Below are 27386 nucleotides of genomic sequence, written 5' to 3' on the forward strand. Positions count from 1 at the left end.
ATTGTGAAATTATGACCTCTAAAATAGCACACTGTCTGCTGCAGGGGCATGCTAGGGAAGAGAGCCAACAGCTGGTGAGACTGGTGGCTGATGCTGGCCTGGAGTATGGCAGTGGGAGGAGAGCCTCGAAGTCCAGGGTAGCCCAACGTCCCCAGGCCAGCCACTTCTGTCCCCTAAGCAGCAGCAGGTGGGGAACAATGGAGGCTGAGACACTCGGGGAAGTATGTTCTGTGTATTTCCGGAGCCAGTGAGCTCAGAGCTGTGCTCAGAGCATTCTTGAACTAACACAGGTTCTTACAGCAGCTGTGAGTGGCACTGCTATGTCACAGGTGAGAAGAGCTGAGGGACAGACAGAAGGTGCCTGACAGAGGTTGGCAGACCTTGGGGTTACACTGAGTCCCGGTAGCTGTGGGGAGCATCTGAGAGAAGCAGAGGTAGAGAAACAGCAGGGTAGTGTCCCAGATGTTAGGAAACAGGGTGTGGCCAGTGGTGAGTCAGAGTCCTCGGGAGTGGGTTAGGACTCTCAAGTGTTCAGAGGACTTAGTAATGGCAGGCTACCCGGAGCTGCCTGGTGGAGGTTATGGGGTACTCTGGGAACTGTGCCAAGATGGGAGACGGAGACAGATACACTGGGAAAGTGGGTGGAGCCAGGGACAGAGCAGAGGAGGTGTGTGGGTACCCCAAAGAGGAGAACCCAGTGTGGGGCTCTTTCCCACATTGACACACTCCAAGGATGTTCTGTCTTGGGAGAGAAACTGGCTAGAAGTTAAGCTGGAAGCGGGAGGCTGCCTCCGGGAGATTTCCCTGGCTGCATATGTGGAAAGGTTGGAGTGTGTGTGTCAGGGATACCCCTCCCCTTCTGGAGCCTGCTTCCCTTGGCTGGAAGTAGCCACTGCAACAGTACAGTGCTGGGCCATTTAGAAGGTATCACTGCTTCCTGTAACCAGGCACAGCCCCTGATAGAGCTCACAGCCCAGCAGAGCACACCCGCTGCACAGGACGTCCTTTCTCTCGTGACCCCCGTTCTCTGCTCCCTTTTCCTAGTGATTCAGAGTGACCCTGACCCAGGATCCCCACCCCGCCTGGGAGAGCTATGGGTGACAGACCCCACTCCACACTCATTGCACCTCTCCTGGACTGTTCTCGGAGGCCAGTTCGACTCCTTCGTGGTCCAGTACAGAGACAAGGAAGGCCAGCCCCGTGTGGTACCTGTGGAGGGGCCTGATCGCTCAGTGGTGATCTCCCCACTGGACCCCAATCGCAAGTACAGGTTCACTCTGTTTGGGATTGCCAATAAGAAGCGGTACGGGCCCCTTACTGCTGATGGCACTACTGGTGAGTGACTGCCACCTAAGCTCTCTCTCATGTGACCTGTTCTTGCTCTACACACACACACACACACACACACACACACACACACACACACCCTCAGCCAGAAGCCAGCTGAGCCTCCCAGCAAAATGGCTGATCCCAACACTTTGGCCCTGTTCCCAGGCTGAGGGGCAGCCAGCTTTTCCTGCGCAGCTAGGCCCCTTCCACCCCATTCTGCGTGCTCTCTAAAGCCCAGGAGGTGTGTCATAGTCTCTCTGTGCCCCTGCTTCCCAGGGTTTTAGCGCTCACAGTTAAGAGTGCTAACTCCCAGGGCTGAATCTGAACCCCGATCCCAGGTTGCTGGTTCTGTGCCTGGCTCACGCTTCTCCACTACTTACAGCTGCAGAGACGAAAGAGGAGTCCTCAGAGCCGCCCCGCCTCGGCGAACTGACTGTGACTGGTGTGACCCCAGACTCCCTGCGCCTGTCCTGGACAGTGGCCCGGGGTCCCTTCGACTCCTTTGTAATCCTTTACAAGGATGCACAGGGCCAGCCCCAGAGTGTACCCATCGAAGGTGATGAGAATGAGGTCACTGTCCCCGGCCTGGAGTCCAACAGGAAGTATAAGATGAACCTCTACGGGCTTCGTGGCAGGCAGCGTGTGGGGCCGGTATCAGTGGTGGCCAAAACTGGTGAGTCAGAACCCCACATGGCTCCCTTCACTGCTGGCCCCAAGCCTCCACGCTGGGCCTGCCCTAGCCCCACCTTCCCTTTCTGCGGAGGCCTCTGCCTCCTTCCTCCTGGGCAGTTCTTATGTCCTCACATCCCAGGACGCCTCACCCAGGCCCCAGATCCTCAGACGGCTTCCACGTTCATTTCCCCCTCTTCTACGCCACACCTTCCCCAGAGGCCCTCTCCTTCAGCCACAGTGTACTGCGGCTTGTACTGAACTCCCTCTGGCCCTGATTCAGTTCCTGGTGTTTCTGCTAGCCACCCCTGCATCCTCTCACCAAAGCTGCTGCTCTGTGCAAGGGCAGCAGACTCAGGGGACCAGGGAGCCATGTTGCTCCAGTCTCTTCACAGGTGGAAAGGGCTCCTTTTAGCCCCCCGTTCCTATAGCCCCAGTCAGGCTGGCCCCAGGTCTCATCTATCATGTTTCCTCACGCGCCCAGCCCCGTCGCTGTCTGCGGGTCCTGTACTGCTACTGAGCAGAGCGTGTGCTTTGGCGGCAACTGGCTGGCTCTCAGTGCTGGCTTCATAACTCACTGCTCACAGGACCTTGGACCAGTCACTTAACCCCACTGTCCCCACCTTCCCTTCTGCCAAGAGGGGGGTCCTGATAGCGACACCCCCATAGGGCTGTTTCTCAAGTTCAAGACAGGCATACTAAGACACAGCTAAGACACGGTAATCACAGCTGAAGCAGGAGGATTGTTGAGTCCTAAGCCATCCTGGGCTGCACAGTAAGACCTTGCCTACAAAAGAATCAGTAACTAGAGGTGGCTCCTGCTCAGAGCACCTGCGTGCAAACTGCTGGGGTGCAGCGCCCCTGCCTCCCCGGGACCCTCCCTTTGCTCCTCACCTCCCCACCATTGTCACATCATTGTCACAGGTTGCTTCTTTTTTTTTTTTTTTTTTCCATTTTTTATTAGGTATTTAACTCATTTACATTTCCAATGCTATACCAAAAGTCCCCCATATCCACCCACCCCCACTCCCCTGCCCACCCACTCCCCCTTTTTGGCCCTGGTATTCCCCTGTACTGGGGCATATAAAGTTTGCAAGTCCAATGGGCCTCTCTTTCCAGTGATGGCCGACTAGGCCATCTTTTGATATATATGCAGCTAGAGTCAAGAGCTCCGGGGTACTGGTTAGCTCATAATGTTGTTCCACCTATAGGGTTGCAGATCCCTTTAGCTCCTTGGCTACTTTCTCTAGCTCCTCCATTGGGAGCCCTATGATCCATCCATTAGCTGACTGTGAGCATCCACTTCTGTGTTTGCTGGGCCCCGGCATAGTCTCACAAGAGACAGCTACATCTGCGTCCTTTCAATAAAATCTTGCTAGTGTATGCACTGGTGTCAGCGTTTGGATGCTGATTATGGGGTGGATCCCTGGCTATGGCAGTCTCTACATGGTCCATCCTTTCATCTCAGCTCCAAACTCCGTCTCTGTAACTCCTTCCATGGGTGTTTTGTTCCCAAATCTAAGGAGGGGCATAGTGTCCACACTTCAGTCTTCATTCTCCTTGAGTTTCATGTGTTTAGCAAATTATATCTTATATCTTGGGTATCCTAGGTTTGGGGCTAATATCCACTTATCAGTGAATACATATTGTGTGAGTTTCTTTGTGAATGTGTTACCTCACTCAGGATGATGCCCTCCAGGTCCATCCATTTGGCTAGGAATTTCATAAATTCATTCTTTTTAATAGCTGAGTAGTACTCCATTGTGTAGATGTACCACATTTTCTGTATCCATTCCTCTGTTGAGGGGCATCTAGGTTCTTAAAAATATGGAACGCTTCACGAATTTGCGTGTCATCCTTGCGCAGGGGCCATGCTAATCTTCTCTGTATCATTCCAATTTTAGTATATGTGCTGCCGAAGCGAGCACCACAGGTTGCTTCTTGTCTGCTCCCCACCAACCACCCCAGGGTTCCTGCCCCTTGCACCTCAGTCCCTCCATGGAACCACTGCAGGCAACCAGGGGCGCTGTCTCAGTGATGCATTCCTTCCTTCAAGACTGAAGGGTCTGGTGCACGGAGGGAGCACGGTACCCAAACGGCCCCAGGAGCTTATGTTTCTTATTGTGCTATTTTTAGTTTTTATTCTCACGGTTACATCCTGACCACAGTTTCCCCTCCCTCCACCTCTCCCAGCAGCCCCTGCTTCCCCTCTCCCCTAGATCCACTCCTCCCCCGACCCCAACCCTAGCTAAGAGCAGCAGCTTTCCAGGGATCTCAACCAGACACGGCTTAACAAGTTACAATAAGGCCAGGCACAAACCCTCACATCAAGGCTGGACGAGGTAACCCGACAGGAAGAAAAGGGTCCCAAGAGCAGGCAAGAGTCATAGACACCTCTTCTCCCACAAACATCCCAAGCTAACCAATCACAACATACATGCTGAGAACCTAAGACCGTTTGATGCAGCATCCGTGATTGCTGCTGCAGTCTCTGTGAGCCCCTTTGACCCAGCTTTGTGGGTTCTGTGGACCATGTTCTCTTGGTGTCCATGACCCCTCTGGATGCAGTTGCTCAGTTTATGATGTATCAGGGACTGGATGGTGAATGACAAGGCCACGGGAACTCTAAGCCTTCAATGGAGGAATATACATAATGATATGCCTTGGTATCCCCATTGATGAACCAGTCACCATTAATGCCTGAGACTCAGATCTCTTCTCTCAGCCCCACCAGATGTTGTAGACCAGCCCCTCAGCCCCCCAGAGCCCAGCACAGAGGCCCCAGAGCCCCCCGAGAAGCCACTCCTGAGAGAGCTGATCGTGACAGACACCACACCCAACTCCCTGAGCCTCTCCTGGACAGTCTCCGAGGGACAGTTTGACCAGTTCGTGATCCAGTACAAGAACGGGGATGGGCAGCCCAAGGTGGTGCGGGTGCCAGGACACGAGGACCAGGTCACCATCTCCGGCCTGGAGCCAGACCACAAGTATAAGATGAACCTGTATGGCATCCATAGTGGCCAGCGTGTGGGCCCCGTGTCTGTTGTTGGTGTGACAGGTGAGTGGACTGTGGGACCCATCAGGAAGTGGGACCTGCTGTTCTTTGGTGACTAGTGACTAGGAAACAGTGGCCAAGGATTGGTCAGACCCACAGGTCTATTTTGGCTGAAGCCATGACCGACTATTATGTGCGCCGCCCCCTGAGCTGACCTGTCTCTCTGGGCAGGAGGGCTGTAGAGTCCGTGGCTATGTTGGTGGCTGTCTATGTCCCCTCAGCTGACCCAGGAGCTTGGGCATATTGGCCAGCTGTCAGATGACCAGGGACACTGCTCCTCATGGAGCAGCTCTAAACTGAGCCTAGGTCCCCTGGGAGCTATTGTTTCGTCCTCCTTCCCAAGGCCTGAGGACATCTGCTGGGGACCCTGCTCACCTCTCTGTCTCCTTCTCAGCTGCAGAGGAAGAACCCCCCAGCCCCACAGAGCCCAGCACAGAGGCGCCAGAACCCACTGAGGAGCCGCTCCTGGGAGAGCTGACAGTGACAGGATCGTCCCCAGACTCCCTGAGCCTCTCCTGGACCGTCCCCCAGGGAGACTTTGACTCCTTCACTGTCCAGTACAAGAGCAGTGATGGGCGGCCCCAGGTGATGCGTGTCGGGGGCCAGGAGAGGGAGGTCATCGTGAGAGACCTGGATCCTGGGCACAAATACAAGATGAACCTGTATGGACTCCATGAGGGGCATCGTGTGGGCCCTGTGTCCACTGTGGGCACAACCGGTGAGTGAGAACTGGGATCTGCTTCTGTCCCCCTTCCTGCTGAGTCCCATTGTCCCATGCCAAGGAGCTATTGAGCTGTGGACTATTGGTACCTTGCTTCCTTGGAAAGACCTAGACAGAGCGAATCACCAGGGACTAGGGCTGCTATCAGCTTTGTTGTAAATCCCTTTCCAGTAAGCCCAGGCTGACAGCTAACAAGGACTTGGTGAACCCAGATATGCATATATGTTGTGGCTCTTGTATTTGATGTGTGTGTGTGTTGGCACATGTACACAGGACAGCGCTGTGGGTCTGGTCCTCTCTTTCCATGGGTTCTGAGATGGAACTTGGGTTTTCAGTCTTGCTTGAAAGACTTTTACACCAGATGAGCCATCTTGCTGGCGCCACATTCATCAAGTTGCTGGTGAATCTTCTCAGTAGATGGGTGTTTCTTTGATGCAGTTTTGTGCACAATACTCCTAGGAACCTCTTCTAGCAGACCATTTCTGTCTCAGACAAACAACCAGAAGAAAAGCCCCCCCTTGAGCCACGCCTGGAGGAGTTGACAGTGACTGGTGTAACCCCCAATTCTGTGAGCCTCTCGTGGATAGTTCCTGAGGGACAGTTTGACTCCTTCGTGGTCCAGTACCAGGACAGGGATGGGCAGCCCCGGGAGGTACCACTGACAGCAGAACAGCGTGAGGTCACTGTCCTTGACTTGGACCCTGCAAGAATATACAAAATGAACTTCTACGGGCTACACGGTAGACGACGTGTGGGCCCCCTCTCCGTGTCAGCAATGACAGGTGAGTGACAGAGCCAGGCAGTCCCCATCCCTGGGTATCCATAGCCCTTCCTTAAAACCCTTGCCCCAGCCTTGCATGGGACTCTTATCCATCACCCCACAGTCTCTGTGTCAGTGACCCTACAGGCCTCACTCCAGACTCACAGACATCCAAGTCTCCAAACCTTTGGCTTTTCCCCAAGGCTGGAACCTTCCCACCCTCAGTGGCTTCCCTATCTGCACTCCAGTCCTGACCCTGCCTCCCATTTGGCCTCTGTCCCTCTCTCCCTCCTCTCTCCCTCCTTTCTTTGACTTGGCACAGCTGTTTCGTTTTCCCTCCCCTTCTCTTGATAACTCAACTCGACTTGAGCACAAACACCACCCCGTTCCTGTCCTTCACGGGGGTCAAGCATCAGGACCCCTCTGAGGTCCTGGGTGCCTGTCCAAGTCACAGCCCCTTCTGGTCCAATCCCACTGCTCCCCATGGGGAAGCCACCCCTCCCTGGTCTCCTGCCTACATCTCTCTCTTCCTCTCATCTCTTCTGGGCATCTGGAGGAATCCCCAACAGTGCTCAGAACACTGCTGCATTAACACCTAGAAAACAGAATTTCTATGATGGTGAAGGGCCCTGCTCAGACTGCTATAGCCAGCATTCCACACCTTTAGGGTATACATGCAGATGTAGGCAGAAGATAGACAAAAACCATAACCTTTTACATGTGTGTGTGCACACATGGTCATACGTGTAGATGTGCCCAGGTCACAGCATGGCAGGAAGTCAGAGGACAGCTTGATGGGAGACAGTTTCCACCTGCCATGTGAGTCTCAGGAATTGAGGTCAGATTGTCACGTTCAGTGACTTGTGCCTTCACCCAAACCAAGAAAAAAATATCCTTTCTCGGGACCAGGGAGATAGCTCGGTTGGTATTAGTACAACATGAGGGCCTGAGTCAGACCCTCAGAACCCATGGAAGGTGCTGGACATGGTGTAATCCCAGCACTGGGCGGGGGTGGGGGTGGGGCAGAAATAGGAGAATCCTTGGGACTCACTGGTGAGCCAGCCTTGCCTAAACAGCAAGCTGCAGAACACAGTAAGGAACTGTGTCTCAGAAGAAAATGAGGTGGACAACTGCTCAGGAATAGCACCAAAGGCCTCTACGTGCAAACACACACACACACACACACACACACACACACACACACACACACATGCATGCAGGCTCACCTGCACACACGTGAACACACACATGCATGCATGCTCACCTGCACACACATGGACATGGATACATATGTGCAGGCTTACTCGCCCACACATGACCACATGCACACATACCTGCATGCTTATGTGCACACACATGAACATGTACACACACTTTCATCTGTAGTTACCAACCAGTTTCATAGTATTTGCCTTGCATTGGGCATGGCAAGTGACTTGGAGAGGATTTAAAGTTTTCAGGATATGCAGAGACTGTCATCCCATATGATGGCATTGAACATCTTTGGCCTTGAGATCCTTGGAGGCAGGCTATGAATACCAGAGACCAGTATGCCGTTATCAAAAAATTTACTGTCTGATTTATGACTTGGCCATACCTGGACTTCTTTGTCAGCTCACATAAAGCTGACAAGTGCAAACAACGCTTTGGTGTTTCTGGATCACTCTAAGGCCATGGGAAAGCGTGCCTTTCTGTTAGTGACATCCCTAAGTGCTGCTGATACCATGCTGATCATGGAACACCAGGCTGGTACGGCTACTGAAGATTAAGAGGAAAGTCTCCTGCTTCAGTGGTAGCCCCCAAGACAGGCAGAGCCGGGTCTCTCCTCCAGCAGCTTAGACATGATCTCTCTTCTCATCCTAGACTCTCTCTCACCAGCACCAGCTCCAGCCACCGAGGCCTCCAAGCTGCTCCCAGAACCACGACTGGGGGAACTAACAGTGACAGATGTGACCCCGGACTCAGTGGGCCTCCTGTGGACTGTCCCTGAGGGTGAATTCGACTCCTTCACGGTCCAGTACAAGGACAGGGATGGCCAGCCCCACGTGGTGTCTGTGGCAGCAGACCTACGGGAGGTCACCATCCCAGGCCTGGAGCCCTCTCGCAAGTACAAGTTCCTGCTCTTTGGGGTCCAAGATGGGAAAAGACGCAGCCAGGTCTCTGTAGAGGCGAAGACAGGTGAGGACTGCATGAGATCTGGCTTGAGCCCCACCTGAGGCCCTGGCCTTCCCTGAAGTGTTTGAACTTCCTGCTAGCCATCTTTTCTGTTTACCCACTCCAGTCCATAGCAGTTAGAGACCCAGCAGGGGCGGGTTCTCAGACCTTCTCTCTTTCCTCTGTTTGTTCTACATGCTCGGCCTTCACAGGGTGATGGGCTGTGGGGATCTGAGGCCTCTTGGTGAGGAATGAAACTAACCAGGAGCCCCTCCTATCACCCCAGATGAGACTGTCCCAGACTGAGATGGTTGCTTGTCTTTCTAGCTCACACCCTGACTCCCATCCCTCTGCCCCACATCTACCTCCAGGAGAGGCTCACCTTCCTCTCTCGAGTTCTTGGAGCCTGGGAAAATGGAAACCAGAGAAAGCCTACCCAGCTGGTCCCTTTCTTGGTCTAGGCCATCCTCTGCCCCCTGGGGCTTCCCATTGCCAGAAGTCTCTTGCAATAACAATTCCGTCAGCGGCTTTGCTGTCCAGGAGGGCAGCGGGCCAGCGCTTTCCCAAGTTGGCTCCTTTGGCAGTCATGGGATTCCTTCTCTGAGTTTTCTTCTGTGTTACCCCCAACACTAGTCCGCAGAGCATGTCTAGTGCAGTCACCCCCATGCCTCCTGGGGAGTCAAGGTTCTGAGTCAGATGAGAAAGAAAACAGGAAGTTGAGCCACACTTAGCCGCCCCCCACCCCCCAGCATCCCGCATCCGCCACTTGTCTGAATCCCACCATGAGCCTCTACCCTCTAGGAATTCGCCAGGGACCAGTCAGGTCACTCAGCTGGGGCTTCTGAGAAGAAAACTAGACAGAGACAATCATCACAATGAGATGTCCCCTGTAGAAAGAAAAGTCACTAAGGGATAGAGAGCCTCTTGTCAGCGAGGATAAGATGAGGGAAGTTGGGGTGAGCGTTGACAGGGTTGAGTCAGGACAGAAGACCCATCCCACAGGGGTCAAGTGAAGGAGGCTCTGGCTAGATGAGGGAGTGGACTGGAGGCTGATGGAAATATCCGGGGGTGGGGTGGGGGGCACTGACCACTTGGGCCACTCTGGATTTTTCCAGTGCTGGGAGGTGGTCAAAGAATCGGTTTTTGGAAAAAAATAAACACAAGAACGTTTCTCTGCGTCAGCTACCCATGATGACACCAGCCCAGGGGCCCCTCCCCGCCTTGGAGAGCTGTGGGTGACGGATCCTACCACGGACTCTCTGCGCCTATCCTGGACAGTTCCCGAGGGCCACTTTGACTCTTTTGTGGTCCAGTTCAAGGACAAAAGTGGGCCCAGGGTGGTGCCAGTAAAGGGTCAAGAGCGGACAGCCACTATCACGGCCCTGGATGCTGGCCGCAAGTACAGATTCCTCCTCTATGGGCTTCTGGGAAGGAAACGCTTTGGCCCCCTCACTGCAGAGGGCATAACAGGTGAGAGCTTCCCGGCAGGACAAAGGGCAGAAAGCCATTGCTGAGGCTACAACCTCTCCTTTCTCTGCTCTGCCCTTGAAGGTCACAGCCACGACCAGCTGTGCTATGTCTTGCCTCTGTCTCCATCTCAGAGCCCACGAATGCTGCGGACCACACAAAATCTCGACTGGGAGAGGAACTGCGGGTGACTGGTGTGACTCAAAACTCCGTGGACCTCTCCTGGACAGTCTCCGAGGGCCAGTTTGACTCCTTTGTGGTCCAGTACAAGGACAGGGATGGGCAGTCCCAGGTGGTGCCTGTGGACGGAAGCCATAGAGAGGTTAGAGTCTCTGGTCTAGACCCAGGTCGCAGGTATAAGCTGCTACTCTACGGCCTCCGAGACAGCAAGCGTGTGGGTCCCCTTTCAGTCATTGCTGTGACCGGTGAGTGTGACAGGCCACCTAACTGGACCACTTCTTTTGGGGGAGGCTTTATCGAGGCAACATTTACATATAGTACCAAATGGGCTTGGCAAATGTATAAGTCACAGAACGATGGCTCAGGGAGGCACAAGAAAGTTCCCTCACCCCTGTATCCAGGATCAGTAGACCAAAGAAACAGATAAGAAGAAAAGAGTGATTTATTCACTGTGGCCATGTTGGGAAGAGGAGCAAAGAGTGAACCCCTCAAGTCCATCTTTGAAGTCTTGGCAGGCATGAGGTTTAGTTTTAAATGGATATACATGTATATATGTATATACATATATATATTATGCACTCACACATAATATACATATACATATATACACACATATATGCACACGCATAACATACACAATACACATATATGCATATATGTGTACATATACATATATATGTAAGCAACCCCTGGCAAGAGGCGGTTCCACCCATCAGCTCCGCTCTCCTGCACGGTGGGCTGATGAATTGTGAAATCTCTTTCCTGAAGACATGTTTCCCCTCTGACTGTACCAAGCTTTATCCCTCCCCCCATGAGATTCCTGCGTAACTTGGCATGGACTGGGTGGAGTTTGTTTCAATGGTCTGACAGTCCATTGGATGGGCACAAGGTTCCATTGGGATGGCTTCATTCCTGCTGGGAGCTTTCGAGGTCCTCTTTGCCCTCACCTCCCCAGGCCCTAGCAGACACTGAGGTGCCTTCTGTCCTTCAGGGTTTGCCTGCCTCTGCATCTCATTTTGGAGCATCTTCTACTTCAAACGCTTTTGCCAACCCTCCGGCCTCTGCCTCCCTCCCTTCTTCCCCACACCCTTTCTCCCTCCTATCCCCCACCACTCTTCAACATATCAATTCTGCAACAGAGCAGCCATTTCTCTCCATGTCTCTCTGAACCAGACCCCAGAGAAACAACAGAAGCTTGGACAGAGGTCCCCACAACTTCAACTCCTGCAGCTGTGCCCCGCCTCGGGGAGCTGAGAGTGGAGGAAGCCACGCCTCACAGCCTGCATCTCTCCTGGGTGGTGACTGAGGGAGAATTTAACTCCTTCGAGGTCCAGTACACTGACAGAGATGGGCAACTCAGAGTGGCCAGTACAGAGGGTGACCAGACTGACATTACCCTTACTGGCCTGGAATCGAACCACAGATACCTGATAACCCTATATGGCTTCCATGATGGGCAGCCTGTAGGCTCTGCTCAAATTGAGGCCCTGACAGGTAAGTGAGAGAAACTCTTAAGTCTGACCTTCTGAACAGCTGCAGAGATCTAGAGGGTGGCAATGTCCCCATGGCCATGTTCCTCATGTCATGTTCAGTGCCGTGGGAGGAAGAAGAGGAGGAAGAGGAGTCCACAGAGCCACCCACCATGACTCCTGAGCCCAGGCCACAACTGGGAGAGCTGACCGTGACAGATGCCACCCCTGACTCTCTGAGCCTTTCCTGGACAGTCCCCGAGGGACAGTTTGACCAGTTCGTGATCCAGTACAAGAACGGGGATGGGCAGCCCAAGGTGGTGCGGGTGCCAGGGCATGAGGACCAGGTCACCATCTCTGGCCTGGAGCCAGACCACAAGTACAAGTTGAACCTGTATGGCATCCACAGTGGTCAGCGTTTTGGCCCCGTGTCTACTGTTGGGGTGACAGGTGAGTGGACTGTGGGATCCTCACAGGGTGGGGGACTCAATGGGGAGTGACTTCAGGTTAGATGAGCTGGAACTGATAGGTCAATAGTGACTGAAGTGTTCAGTAACAGAGCTGCTGTAGCTGAGGGTGTAGCCTGTGTGTCCCTCCTGTGGTGGGCCTATCTCCCTGGGCAAGGGCTTCCACAGAAGCCGTTGCTGTGCTGGTAGCTGCTCAGGTTGCATCAGGTCACACAAACTCACACACCCAGAAAAACTTGAGCATGTTGGTCAGGTAAACAGGGCCACCAGACTCAAAGAGGGCTTCTCTGAAATGACATCGGGACCCATCTGGTAGCCTTAGCATCTTTCATCTTCTCAAGAGTCAGGGACATCTGCTGGAGACCCTGCTAACCTCTCTGTCTCCTCAGCTGCAGTGGAAGAGCCCCCCAGCCCCACAGAGCCCAGCACAGAGGCCCCAGAGCCCACCGAGGAGCCACTCCTGGGAGAGCTGACAGTGACAGGATCATCCCCAGACTCCCTGAGCCTCTCCTGGACCGTTCCCCAGGGAGACTTTGATTCCTTCACTGTCCAGTACAAGGACAGTGATGGGCGGCCCCAGGTGATGCGTGTCGGGGGCCAGGAGAGGGAGGTCATCGTGAGAGACCTGGATCCTGGGCGCAAGTACAAGATGAACCTGTATGGACTTCATGAGGGGCGTCGCGTGGGCCCCGTGTCCACCGTGGGCGTGACTGGTGAGTGTATGTTCTACTTCTCAGGCAAGTAGAACCCTCAGTATTTTCTACAACAGAGACTGAGGACCTCAAAACTCCTCAGACTCTAACTCATCCCTGACCTCCAATGCCTAAGGTCAGATGGAAGCTGGGGCCGGGATGCCTCTTAGGAAAAGGTCAGGCCTGGAGGAATCTGCTGGGTCCTGACACCTCTGAGGCATGTTTTAGACTTGTTCTCCCACAGGAACTCTAGAGAAAACAAATTCCATGAACCATCAGCAAATCCCACCCTCAAATAATTGGTTAAGATTCCAAAGGTTGGGGTTAAAGCGAGACCCCAGTGATGTAGAGTGCTCTGCAAGACTCATTGGTCTTGCAGAGGATTCAGAATCAGTTCTTAGCATCATGTAGCTGGCTCACAACCAGCTACAACTCCAGTTCCAGGGGATCTGACGCCCTCTTCTGGCCTCCACGGGTGCCAAGCACACACGTGGTGCACGGACAGACAGGCAGGAGACACATTCACATAAAATAAAAAGAGTAAATCTAATAAAAAGGCTTTCTTTTTTATTTTGAAGTTCAGAGGTGTATACAAGGGAGAGGATGTGATGAGGCCAGTGTGTCCGTGACTCCTTCAATCAGGTACTCACTGGCCTGTGTCCCGCCCTCTCCTCCCCTGAAGGAAAGTTCTTCATTAACAGCTACATTTAGACCCAACTTAGGTGCCATCAAAATAATCTGTGTGAGGTGCACCAGAAACACACTTGCACATTTTCCTAGCATGGACCCCCACAGTCTAGTTTCAGGACTTTTGTTCTGACACCCCCAAAAGAAGCTTTTGATCTGGCTAGGCATAGTGACACACACACCCATTATCCTTGCCCTTGCAGGACAGAGAGAGCAGGAGGATCAGGAGTTAAGCCTATTCTGTATCTCTTCAGCAGAAGACCACCTTGGCTTATGTGAAGCCCAGCCTTAAAAAATAAAATAAAATAAAATAAAATAAAATAAAATAAAATAAAATAAAATAGCGTAAAGGAAGGCTGAGCTACGATATGCCAAGGCCTTGAGAGCCAAGGTGACCTGACCTGTCTGATTTCCAAAGAAGACCGTGGAGAAGCCCTGGTGATTATAAACAGGAAGAGAACATGACCAGGCCTAGACACAGCCTCCTTCTGACCCATATTTAAGAGCGTTGGGACTTGGAAATTCCTTCCATAAACAGCAAAGATTCTGTTTTACGTCTTCCCCAGACCCCAAAGAGGAGCCTACTGATGCCTCTTCCCTGAAACCTCGCCTGGAGGAGCTGACTGTGACAGATGCCACCCCTGACTCCCTGAGCCTCTCCTGGACAGTCCCTGAGGGGCAGTTTGACCAATTCGTGATCCAGTACAAGAACGGGGATGGGCAGCCCAAGGTGGTTCGGGTGCCAGGGCATGAGGACCAGGTCACCATCTCAGGCCTGGAGCCAGACCACAAGTACAAGATGAACCTGTATGGCATCTACAGTGGCCAGCGTGTGGGCCCTGTGTCTGCTGTTGGGGTGACAGGTGAGTGGACAATGGAAAACTCAGGTAAAACTCAAGAGGAGGTGACCTTAGCTCCTTGGTGACAGGAGTGGGGATGAGGGCCATGGACAAGTATGTGGCCTACTTCCTTTCCCCTAGAGCTGGCCCCTTCTCCTAGGCAACAGGAAAATGGATGGTTTTATTGTGCTGGTAGAATCCAAGTCCCCTGGTAGCTATGGTTTCTGCCTCCTTCCCAAGACCTGAGGACAAAGAACCCTGCTCACTTCTTCTTCTTCTTCTTCCTTTTTTTTTTTTTTAAATTTAAGATTTGCTTTATTTATGAGTGCACTGTCACTGTCTTCAGACACACCAGAAGAGGGCATCAGATCCCATTACAGATGGTTGTGAGCCACCATGTGGTTGCTGGGAATTGAACTCAAGACCTCTGGAAGAGCAAGTCAGTGCTCTTAATGACTGAGCTGTCTCTCCAGCACCCCCTGCTCACTTCTCTGTCTCCTTCTCAGCTGCAGAGGAAGAGCCTCCTAGCCCCACAGAGCCCAGGACAGAGGCCCCAGAGCCCACAGAGGCCCCAGAGCCCACAGAGGAGCCACGCCTAGGAGAGCTGACAGTGACAGGATCGTCCCCAGACTCCCTGAGCCTCTCCTGGACCATTCCCAAGGGAGACTTTGACTCCTTCACTGTCCAGTACAAGGACAGTGATGGGAGGCCCCAGGTGATACGTGTCAGGGGCCAGGAGAGGGAGGTCATCGTGAGAGACCTGGATCCTGGGCGCAAGTACAAGATGAACCTGTATGGGCTCCATGAGGGGCGTCGTGTGGGCCCTGTGTCCACCATAGGTGTGACAGGTGAGTGTGAAGTGGGGCTATAGAGTATCTCCTTCCTCAGGGGTGTGTGGTCACCTTCTCGGTTGTTTTCCCTATCCCACAAGGCTAAGATTGAATTCCCCTTCACAGCCTTGGACTTTGTTCAACAGCTGCCTTTGCCTCACTCTGTTGTGAACACAGACACACATGCACACATAATCACACACATGTACACACATGCACATCCATGCCCATACTCACACATATGTACACACATATGCACAGTCACACATGTGCATGCAAACTCACACATGTACACACACACAGTCTCACACACACACAAACACACACTCTCACGCACACTCACACACCACTTCAGTACCTTGATGGCCCCATGCTCTGTGGCATTGTTAGGTGCTAATGGGAAGTAGGGTGGGCACTTGGTGGGGAAAGCACTCACTGGGGACATTTTCTTGGACCTGTTTCTTGGCCTGGACTCTCCTGGATTTCTTTTCTCTCCTCCTGGCCGCGGCTGTGATGTGTGCTGCTCTGTTCCACTGCACCCTCCTCCCCACCCTCCACCATACCCTCCTCCCCACTATAGTGGGCCTGCACCTCTGAAAGTGAGAGTCCAAAAGTAAAAAGCAAGAGGAGGGAGAGAAGAGGGACCACAGGCCGAGAGTCCTATAAGGGTGCTAATCACAACCAGCCGGCAAGCATCACATTGTGGAGAGCCAGAGGAAGGGAGTGCGGCCCACAGCGCCCACGGCAGTGCTTTGTGAAACAGAATGTGGTGTTGTTCTGAGCACTGCTGGGCTGCCTTTTTTTCTGGTTTCGTCTGTTCTGCACTGTGCAAATGTTCCAACATGGCAAGCATTTCTCCTTCCCCTCTACACATTCCTTTTATAATCACAGAAAAACAGAAAAATGCAGTGTCTCTTCCTTAGCACCCCATCTGTCTTCCTGTCACCCTGGCAACGCGGTTCATTTCTAATTCTCAGAAAATTAAATTTGCCAGTCCCTAAGCAGCGAGGGAACAAATCACAATGAGCACTTGGGCCCCTGGGTCATTGTCACACAGCCTGCTTTACCGGAGATGTCAAGAGCAGATCACTGTGTGGGGCAGGTCAGGCTGCTCAGCCACGGAGCAGGCAGCCTGTGGCTCTCTGTGCCTGTGACCGTCTAGGTAGAGGAGTCATATCTCACAGTCCCTGGCTTGACAGGTCTTGTTTCTGCCTTTGCTCTCAGCAGACTGCAGGCTTGTGGGGCATGGGGTAGCTAGAGTTTGCGACTGGGGGTAAACTGTTCCTTCTTACCCTTGGCTCAGGATCCTGTCTCTTTAAGTCTTGTCATTCCTCATAAGGCCATTCTCAACTCACGGCAAGAGGAGTGGTCCATAAGGGACACATATCTCCTGCTTTCCCATATCCCCTCCCCCAAGTCCTTCGCCCATTTTCCCACCTCCCTCACTGTCCGTTCCCATCTCCCTCCCACTTACTGATATGATTCAATAGTCTCTTTTCAAGCCTGTATTTTCATGGTGTGAGGGACATGACAGGATATGCAAAGCTTGAAAACCAGCGAGTGAGAGGCTCAATCTAGCGTTTGAGCAGTAACCACCATTAGCAACTGTGAGTGCTTATCTATCCCATGAGGCCTTGGGCACCATTCCTGGCACACACACTACCACCACCAAACCCACAGAAGCTGAGGTGTAAGCTGTAAGCAAGCTTCCTGCTCTGCACTCTCAGGCTGCACATTAAGTCTGCAGCCTGAATGCTCCCACACAGCCTAAGTGATCCCATACAGCCTGAGTGCTCCCATGCAGCTGGCTGTGCTCCCATGCAGCTGGCTGTGCTCCCAAGCAGTTGTCTCTTACTTTCTGGGTGCCAGTTGGATGCTAGTCATTTACCTTGTGACCACACAGTCTTCACTAATCACCATTTTAATGGTCATTTGATGCTTTTTGGTGAAAGGCCTGTAGGAAAACCAGTCATCATCCATTGTGGGTCATTTGGGTCCTGACACATTTTACTGTCGTGAAGAATCTTGTTATGAATTCTTCCATGGTGTAACTTTCCCCTACTTTTAATAATTTTCTTAGGATAAATGCCCAGAAGTGAGACTATTGGGTCAGAGGAAATGAGCAGTGCTTTGGCTCCTGACACACATGCTCCAGTTGCCTCCTGAGGATCTGGAAATGGGCAGTCTGACTATCAGATGGGGCGGCAAGAATAACTCAGTCCTCTCCAGCCTCCAGTGACCAGATGGCTGCTTTGAGGCCACCTGAGTCCCCAAGCCTTCTACTTTAGCTACTGGGTGTACTTTGGGGACCCAATTCTCTCGAGTCGTAGGACCCTGAGAAGGAGATCCCTGTGCAGAATCCCCAGAGAAGCCACTCCTGGAGGATCCAGTAATGGCAGGATCACTACTCCCCAGACTCCCCAGGACGGCCACTTTGACTCTACAAGGCTAGGGATGGGCGGCCTCAGAGGTACAACCTGGAGGCCAGGAGGACTGTGGGGAAACTGGAGCCCCAGTCACAAGTTCAGAATGTACCTGTATGGGTCCATTTGGGGCCTTGAACCCCGCTCTGTCCATCATGGGTACATCCAGCCTGGACTAAGAAGCTGTCACCTTGTCACCAGCTACCTGGAAGCATTTGTTCTTAGCAAGCACTTCCTTGTGCCTGGGTCACACCACAGAGCAGGTCAGATGTAACCAGTCCACCTAGAGTCTATCTGCATCCCTATCAAGCTACTCTGTCAGCCTCATTCTAGTGATAGTACTGAACATAATCAACTGAGAGAAGTTTTGCTTTCACCCAGGTTTTGATGGGCTGCCTTGCTCGTTCAGAACCTGTCATGGATTAGCAAACACCTCAAAGCAGACTGGAGAAAAAGAGGAATCTCAGTCTCCCCGTCCTTTTCAATGGCACATCCTAAGCAACCTGGGGAATGTCTACCAGGCCACACCTCTTAAGGGACCCTGCTTCTGCCCTGTCACCTTAGAGACCAGTCATTTAATGAGTAGCATCTGAGGGACAGATGATCCTGACTGTGAGGCCAGTGAACAGCTGAGCCTTGAATAGCCCAGCTTCAGACAACAGAGATGTTAGCACTCCCTGGGAATATGTGACCCAGGAGTCCTCACAGAGGCTCTGTCTCCATGGAAACAGTGAAGGAGGTGCTGGGATACAGTTTTACTTAACTGTACACCCATCCTGTGTATCAGCAAAGTTACAGGTGATGGATCCAGGTGCAGACTGCATCTAATGAGCCTTGAGCCTGGGAGACTGCCAAGTTCCTGAGCAATGGGTTTATTATAGTCACACCAAACATGAGCTTGTGATAGGGAAGACTAGGGACAAGAAAGGACCTAGAAGGGTCACCCAAAACCAGCTTGCTCACAGAGAACTAGTGAGACTGAAGTCTAATAGGCATGAGGTCAGGAGCAGCTTTAGAAAAAGTGAGTCCAAACTTGTGCAGAGAGCAGCAGGCTATAAAAGCATGGTCCAGAAAGAACCAGATTTTGTATGACAGCCTCTGAGATCTTACGACACAGTCGGGATATCCTGGGAAGCCCTGGGTTCTGTGCTGAATGCTGGCATCTGGCATCAAAGATGGGTATATGCAAATCTTGGGCTGCAAGGTGGAGCAAGACAAGAAGGGGCAAGGAAGGAAGGTAGTCTAAAGGCAGGAGGGCTAAGTGTGGGAGATGTGCTGTGCTCCCATCCAGCCTCAGTGCTCCCATCCAGCCTGAGTGCTCCCACGCACCAGAGGGTTCCGGGCTGGTGAATGAGGCAGCCAGGAGGGGTTTAGCAAAAGTCTGGAACATTCCAAGTCTGGTGGCAGCTAAGTTGGGGCAGGTCCACTTTCAGAATGGGGACAAAGACCAGAGCCTAGTGAGGAGGGAGATTGCAGGGAGAGCCATCTCAGGACAGCTACATTTTGTAGCCCTGACTGGCCTGAAACTCATTACACAGATCAGGTTGGCTTTGAACTCACAAATATCAGCCCGCTACTGCCTAGTGCTGTGGTTAAAGCCTGTGGTGCCACACACACAAGACTCTGTTTTTATAAATGTCCTTTATGTGGAGACTGAGGACAAGAAAGACTTAACTTGTTCCTGTATGTTTCCAGCTCCAGAGGAGGAAGCTCTGACCACACAGGCGGTGCCCACCACAACTCCTGAGCCCCCTCCTAAGAAGCCACACCTGGGAGAGCTGACTGTGACAGATGCCACCCCTGACTCCCTGAGCCTCTCCTGGACAGTCCCCGAGGAACAGTTTGACCAATTTGTGATCCAGTACAAGAACGGGGATGGGCAGCCCAAGGTGGTGCGGGTGCCAGGGCATGAGGACCAGGTCACCATCTCTGGCCTGGAGCCAGATCACAAGTACAAGATGAACTTGTATGGCATCTACAGTGGCCAGCGTGTGGGTCCCGTGTCTGTTGTTGGAGTGACAGGTGAGTGGACGGTGACTAGTAGGTAAGGAATCAGTGACCAAAAACTGTTCAATACCACAAGCCTGCTACAACTAAGGCAGTGGTGGCTCCCCTGGTCCTGGCTGGTCTCCCTGGACAACATGGCCATACAGACCTTTGCTGTGCTCGTGGCTGTCCAGGTCCCCACAGCAGGGACATAGGAGCTCGGGAATGCTAGGGATTCTACCTCACCCCCTCTGTCTCCTTCTCAGCTGCAGAGGAAGAGCCCCCGAGCCCAGAGCCCAGCACAGAGGCCCCAGAGCCCACAGAGGCCCCAGAACCCACCGAGGAGCCGCTCCTGGGAGAGCTGACAGTGACAGGATCATCCCCAGACTCCCTGATCCTCTCCTGGACCATCCCCAAGGGAGACTTTGACTCCTTCACTGTCCAGTACAAGGACAGTGATGGGCGGCCCCAGGTGATGCGTGTTGGAGGCCAGGAGAGGGAGGTCATCGTAAGAGACCTGGATCCTGGGCGCAAGTACAAGATGAACCTGTATGGGCTCCATGAGGGGCGTCGTGTGGGTCCCGTGTCGACTGTGGGTGTGACTGGTGAGTGACTGTCAGATAGCTCTGTTTGGAATGATACAATTTCTTTTATTCATATGAGTGCTTTGCCTGCACATATGTCTGTGCACCACATATGTGTGCTTGAGGAAGTGGGGAGCCTCCACATGGGTGCTGGGAATTGAACCCAGGTCCTTTGCAAGACCTACAAGTACTCTTAACTCCTGAGCCAATTCTTGGCTCCAATGATGACCCTTTTCTACCATCTTTATGGTAACACTTATTCTCACAGCAGCAAGACTGTGTGAGTGCTTCACTTTTCCTAGGGATACATATCTAGATAGGATACTGACAACTAACAAGATATGCCACACAAGTCTGACATCTGAATCAGTAGATTACTTTAAGAGTATGGGTGAAGGGTTACTTGGAGAAAATATGGGTGACCCAAATGCAGGTGTATTATATAAAAGTCAACCTCCTCATGAATAATCACTCACAAAAGAGCCATCCTTGGAGCTTTCTCCAACTCTCCTGAAAGTAATTGCTACTGTTTAGCTAGTATTGGGACAGACTCTGAGTCTTGTAAGTTTCAGGAGTTTCCTGAGACTTGTGAGTTTTCTTTACTTCTTGAGTAAGCTTTTGTTTACTTTCTGAATATTTTGCTGTGATTTGTTTTTGAGAAAAGGCCTCTCTACATAGCCATAGCTGTCCTGGAACTCACTATGTAGACAAGCTTTACTTGGAACTCAGAGATCTGACTGCCTCTGCCTCTCAAGTACTAGAATTAAAGGCACACACTACCACAGCAGACTTCCTGAATTCTAATGAGCTTTTCTCTGATAGGGAATGCTTCAGTTCTGAGGAAAAAGCTACACAATTCTGTCTTCCTTCTTCTGGCTTTCTCTCTCTCTCTCTCTCTCACACACACACACCACTTTTCTGCAGTGTTCCCTGAACCTTGGAAGGAGGGGATAGAAATGCTTCATTATTTTCTTCCATCTATTGCTGAGTATATGACAGAGCAACTGTCATTTTGTTTCAGTAATTTCACCAGTTGAGTCCCTACAGTCTACCTCTAATTGCAAGAGATGTTTCCTTCCATGATAAATTGGCATTGCTAGCCACTGTAATCCATAGATGCAGACAGATTTTAGAAGGCCATTGCATAGGCATATTATATCCATTTAATAAAACAGCAGCTGCTGCCTCCCCATCAGGGCCTATGTCTTCTCCAGCCACAGGCTTCCCCCCTGGTTTACAGTATGAGATGTAAATTCCCTCCCGAGGCACAGACCTAATTATGTTGTCCCCATAAAAGCCATGCCTCTATTGTGCTAGTTGGGCCTGCATGGGTGGCTCTGCAGAATTCAGGGGTCACAGACAAGCAAGACTGTTGGTGAGAATTTTTCCAAAAGCGCCCTTTATGGTGCCTGTCTGTAATATAAATGCAGACCAGCAAGAGGGGACCTTCCAGTCCAGTGTCCATCTGGTTTCTCCATGTTCTGCAGCAAATGTGCAGGGTCTTCGGCGATAGAGATGTACTATCTAATTTAATGTTGCAACCAACAGTCTTAGCTTTGGGGGGTTCTTAACCTCAACCTCATAGGAAGGTAGCCTGATCGATCCTCCTATTGGATTTCCACTCACCAACCTTATAGCTTCTGGACATCCCCTTTCCCGTTGATGGAGGGCATCATCCCTAGGCTCTTGAACTTATGACTTTCCTGTTCTTCAGACGGATTTCTAGATAGTCAAAATCATTCAGAGATGGGCATGATGTTATCTATGTAACCCAGTGCTTTCATAGAGGTGGACTGAATAACAACGAGGGATCCCAAGACCAAAAGCAGGACTGTAAGGACAGCCTTGGGGGAGTGCTCTGAAGATCCCCTGTTGAGCATTCCGAATGAATGCAGATTGACCTTGGGAGCCCAGCAGCAAAGGTGGTAGTGAGGAAACATTGCCAAAGCTCAACACAGTACAAAATGATCTGATCGTTTTCACTTGTCGTGACCAAGAGAGGTATGTTAAGAACATATAGATAGAATAGGTGTACCATCCTGCCTGGCCTTGCGTAGCACACAGACCTCTTCCATAAACTGTCCTCCTCATCCCAAGATACTGTTGCTTTAAGACCGGTGTGTACCTCTTTGCGCTTGATGGTCTTGGAGGACCAACTCAGGCCCATAGTTGTACTCCAACCTACCATGCCTTCAGTTGGACTGGGTCCCTAGTTCTGACAAGCTCCTGGCCAGCAGCAACATGGGCTGATGTAGTTTGTTTGTTTGTTTAATGGTTTTTTTTTTCTTTTTTTGCAGGAGGAGGTTGGTTTTTTTTGTGTGTTTTGTTTTGTTTTTAAGATTCATTCATTTATTTGATGTGAGTATACTGTAGCTGTCTCTAGACACACCAGAAGAGGGTGTCAGATTCCCATTATAGATGTTTTTGAGTCACCATGTGGTTGTTGGGAATTGAACTCAGGACCTCTGGAAGAGCAGCCAGTGCTGTTAACTACTGAGTCATCTCTCCAGCCCCTGAGTTTAACCTACACCATTCATCATCCGTCTTCTGTGGACTGCTGCTTGGGAGTAAAACCTGTCATGAGTTCACTCACTAGTGCAGCATTTGGCTTTCTGTTCACTTTCCCCATAGGAATTGTCTGTACACTAATATCAGCACATTTTCTTTTGCGTGACCAGAACAGATCTTTGGTCTTCCTTGTCTTTCTCTCATTCCCTCTCAACTGCTTCTGTGTTTTATAAAAGTCATTTACATACTGTTCAGAGTCATTCTGAGTTCCCAGAGACTCTGACTCAGGAAGACCACATCCCATCCCCGGTCCCCACAAGCCACTGAAGCACTGTGTAGCTCTGGCTGACCTAGAGTTTGCTATATAGAACAGACTAGCCCCAAACTCACAGAGATCCACCTGCCTCTGCTCCTTGAACACTGCAATTGAAGACATCTGGCTGCAGGTCTCTTTCTTAGCTCTCCTGGGAACACACTTTTATCTGACTTGATGGGCTGGGTATCAGTGTTGCTTCTCTTACTCCTGGTTTCTTCCAGCAACACCATCTCCATTCTGTTGCCTCCAAGGCCCTGGTATTTATGGGGACTAAGTGTCCCTGTTGGCTCCTGCGAGCCATTTTCCCTGTTTTGCCTTCAGTTATGAAGCTTTTGTCTTGGGGTGGGATTGGCTGCTATAATGCTGTTTCTCCATCTCCACTCAGATTAATCCCATCTGCCTCTGTTCCCAGCCACACAAAGCAGGGCTGTTGGAAGCTTTCAGTTTAAGTCTTTCCCAAGCTGTTCATGTGCTGACTGGACTCAGTCATTACTAATGAATGCCCTGCCTGCATACTGAGCCACAGATTCTCTTCCTCTCTTCATGGTGAGACCACTCACAGAGGTCAGACCTAAAGTCTGTTGTCTTCCACCCTTCCCTGGCCCTTAATCATCTAGTTCCTGCCAGGGCATCTGAGATTTTGTATCCTACGCTAGGCTCTTTATCATGGGTCCAATCTGCACTCTCTTTGTCTTGCATCCTGCCATCTGTAAGAGACAGTCAACAATGCCTCCATCTTGTCTTCTTTTCTCTACTTCCCCTGGCCCAAGCCAGAGACTCATGAGCAGAGAGCATTGCAATTCCTCCCTTGTGTGGGCAAGTTCTTTTGCAGAAGGCAGCTGAGTTTCAGTTTCACATCTTTGCCTATGAAGAGGTCACTCAGCTGACACTGTAGCTTGCTTACCATCTTTCCTATGTGTTACTTTTCAGAACTGGAATACACCCTCTAGTCCGTTGACTGTTTTGCAGACAAGCTTATATTTATGTAGTGCAAACCATTCATCAACCATATCCAACTTAGGAAAAAGGAATCCCAAGTTTCTCACTTGGATGCTCTCCAGTTATGTTGGTTGGCTGTCCTGGGGAGACCTGAATCTACTCCCACCACATGAGGCACTGAAAATAGACCCAAGAAACAATTCAACCCAAGTCTAGCGTAGTAAACCAACGTGCCCAGAGGGGTCAAATGTAGGAATATGATGATACCAGACTGAAAATAGATAATCACTGCAAACCTAACTCCAACCGAGGTTACAGCCCCCACAAGCCCTTTCCTTTTTTCCTGGAGTTCCTGTGCAGCTTGCACCTGCCAGATAGTTACAATTGTTATGCTTCCATAACCATGCTGAGGCCTTTTAAATCCTGTAAGCTTCAGGACTTTCCTGAGAGAGACTCAGAGGGGATGTTTCAGTTGGGAGGAAACAACTACACCAACTTCTGCCAATCCCACTCAGACCCAGCAGGGCATCCAGAGTCTGCTATCCAGTCAGGATCCCAAGGAGCAGGCTGCCTAGAAAGGCCCACAGCAGAGGCAGCAGCCTTGGAATTGTCCCTGAGCATGCACTGTCCCAGGACTCCTTACAGAGACTCTGTCCTTGTCCGGTGCACCCAGCCCACGAGGGAATAGCAAAGAGCCTGGCGTTTCACTGTCACCTATAAATGCACTCCATTGACTTAATTTTGTTTTTAATTTTTGATTTTCAAGACAGGGTTTCTCTGTATAGCCCTGGCTGTCCTGGAGCTCACTCTGTAGACCCAGCTGGCCTCCAACTCAGAGACCCGCTTTGCCTCTGCCTCCCAAGTGCTGGGATTAGAGGCGAGCTCCACCATATCTGGCTTACTTATTTTATTTCATTTTATTTTTGATGCAATGTTAGATTTTAATTCCAGTGCATCAATTAGTTCACTCCACAAAGAACCCTATGCCCTGATCTGGACGCTCTGGAGCCAAGTGTCAGTTGTTCCCAGCCAGAGACCTCCAACAACTAACTCATCTGGAAGGACTGTGTCTGGGAGGGGTGGGTCAGATTGCTAAGGAGCTGTTCCAGCCCAGACTGGAGCAAAGTTGTGAATCCAGTGAGGAAGGAAATGGCAAGGAGAACCAGCAGAGGGAGGCACAGAGCAGTGGCCACATGGGGTACAATCACAGGCATCAGGTGTTGGATCAAGGGAGAAATCACGTGGGCATGGGTGGACGGAGCAGGAGTGGAAAGCCCAGGTGGGAGCTAGGAATGGCAGGGTAGAAGGCACAGAAAAGAAATGTCACTGTGGCCAGTGCAGTTCTGCTCCTCGGAGCTTTGATTTTATAAACGTCCTTTGTATGGGAACTTAGGAAATAACCTGTCCCCGTAATTGTCTATAACCAGAGGAGGAAGCTACGACCACACAGGCAGAGCCCATCGTGACCACTGAGCCTCCTCCTAAGAAGCCGCACCTGGGAGTGCTGACTGTGACCGATGCCACCCCTGACTCCCTGAGCCTCTCCTGGACGGTCCCGGAGGCACACTTTGACCAATTCGTGATCCAGTACAAGAACGGGGATGGGCAGCCCAAGGTGGTGCGGGTGCCAGGGCATGAGGACCAGGTCACCATCTCTGGCCTGGAGCCAGACCACAAGTACAAAATGAACCTGTATGGCATCTACAGTGGCCAGCGTGTGGGCCCTGTGTCTGCTGTTGGGGTGACGGGTGAGTGGACTGTGGGATTCCAGGGTGGGGTCCACTAGAAAGGACCACCAGCTCTGAGTGGGGATCAATGACCTAAGACTGGATAATCCCCCAGACCAGCTGTGGCTGAGGCTATGGCCTATGTGCCTTTTCCTGGAGCTGGCCTATCTTTTTTTGTGCAGGGGATGGGGACATCAAGACCTTTGCTGTGCCAGCACTGTCCAAGTTCTCTTGGCTAACCTAGGAACTTGGGCATGTTGGCCAGCTATCAGATGACCAGGGACATCAGACCCCAAGAGGGGGACCTCCCTGGTAGCCATAGCCTCACCTTCTTCCACCTAAAAAGCCAAGGACACTGGCTGGTGACCCTGCTTACCTCTCTGTCTCCTCAGCTGCAGAGGAAGAGCCCCCCAGCCCCACAGAGCCCAGCACAGAGGCCCCAGAGTCCACGGAAGAGCCACTCCTGGGAGAGCTGACAGTGACAGGATCATCCCCAGACTCCCTGAGCCTCTCCTGGACCGTCCCCCAGGGAGAATTTGACTCCTTCACTGTCCAATACAAGGACAGTGATGGGCGGCCCCAGGTGATGCGTGTCGGGGGCCAGGAGAGGGAGGTCATCGTGAGAGACCTGGATCCTGGGCGCAAGTACAAGATGAACCTGTATGGACTCCATGAGGGGCGTCGCGTGGGCCCCGTGTCCACCGTGGGCATGACTGGTGAGTAAAGAAGTTTCTAAACGTGGTCAGGGCAAAGATCTGAGCCCAGCAAGAAAGTCCATCAAGGAGAGCCAGTTCAGGGGAGACAGGGTAGTGGCTATGTGGAGCATGTTCAAAAAAGATAAGGAATGGAGAGAGAGAAGTCACATGGGTGTTGGCAGAAATTTGGGTGTGTTCTAGGAATGGAAGTCTGGAAAGACAGAGGAGATGTGGTGGAGTCACTGCTGCTCGTATTGTTTATAAATGCTTCTTTATATTCCAAGATCAGAGAAGAGCTAATGTGGTGTGTGTGTGTGTGTCCATCTCCAGAGAAGGAAGCTCTGACCACACAGGTGGTGCCCACCACAACTCCTGAGCCCCCTCCTAAGAAGCCACACCTGGGAGAGCTGACTGTGACAGATGCCACGTCTGATTCCCTGAGCCTCTCTTGGACAGTCCCTGAGGGGCAGTTTGAGCAATTCGTGATCCAGTACAAGAACGGGGATGGGCAGCCCAAGGTGGTGCGGGTGCCAGGGCATGAGGACCAGGTCACCATCTCTGGCCTGGAGCCAGACCACAAGTACAAGATGAACCTGTATGGCATCCACAGTGGTCAGCGTTTTGGCCCCGTGTCTACTGTTGGGGTGACAAGTGAGTGGACTGTGGGATCCTCACAGGGTGGAGGACTCAATGGGGAGTGACTTCAGGTTAGATGAGCTGGAATTGATAGGTCAATAGTGACTGAAGTGTTCAGTAACAGAGCTGCTGTAGCTGAGGGTGTAGCCTGTGTGTCCCTCCTGTGGTGGGCCTATCTCCCTGGGCAAGGGCTTCCACAGAAGCCGTTGCTGTGCTGGTAGCTGCTCAGGTTGCATCAGGTCACACAAACTCA

At 51.8% G+C, this 27386-nt stretch overlaps 1 protein-coding gene and 1 non-coding gene across 8 annotated transcripts in view; one reads left to right on the top strand and one right to left on the bottom strand.

Moving 5' to 3' along the window:
* Tnxb (tenascin XB) overlaps positions 1-27386 on the top strand; it is a 59363-nt gene that overhangs the window by 23424 nt on the left and 8553 nt on the right. For 3 of the 7 annotated variants that reach the window (XM_006525185.4, XM_006525187.4, XM_006525189.4), the window contains 18 exons: positions 1045-1335; positions 1712-2002; positions 4724-5056; positions 5448-5771; positions 6266-6556; positions 8398-8712; positions 9871-10158; positions 10290-10580; positions 11509-11829; positions 11928-12254; positions 12661-12984; positions 14217-14513; positions 14996-15337; positions 19438-19764; positions 19995-20333; positions 25503-25823; positions 26195-26518; positions 26828-27148. In XM_006525185.4, the coding sequence (XP_006525248.1) occupies positions 1045-1335; positions 1712-2002; positions 4724-5056; positions 5448-5771; positions 6266-6556; positions 8398-8712; positions 9871-10158; positions 10290-10580; positions 11509-11829; positions 11928-12254; positions 12661-12984; positions 14217-14513; positions 14996-15337; positions 19438-19764; positions 19995-20333; positions 25503-25823; positions 26195-26518; positions 26828-27148 (5667 nt within the window). The remainder of the gene's footprint in view (positions 1-1044; positions 1336-1711; positions 2003-4723; positions 5057-5447; positions 5772-6265; positions 6557-8397; positions 8713-9870; positions 10159-10289; positions 10581-11508; positions 11830-11927; positions 12255-12660; positions 12985-14216; positions 14514-14995; positions 15338-19437; positions 19765-19994; positions 20334-25502; positions 25824-26194; positions 26519-26827; positions 27149-27386) is intronic. The other 4 variants (XM_006525186.4, XM_006525188.4, XM_006525191.4 and 1 more) reach the window with 4 other exon arrangements.
* Gm24389 lies at positions 3820-3926 on the bottom strand. Its single transcript, XR_003952460.1, has one exon. It is a non-coding gene; the product is annotated as a U6 spliceosomal RNA (small nuclear RNA).

This window comes from Mus musculus, chromosome 17, assembly GCF_000001635.26.
Source record: "Mus musculus strain C57BL/6J chromosome 17, GRCm38.p6 C57BL/6J".
NCBI classification, from domain to species: Eukaryota; Metazoa; Chordata; class Mammalia; order Rodentia; family Muridae; genus Mus; species Mus musculus.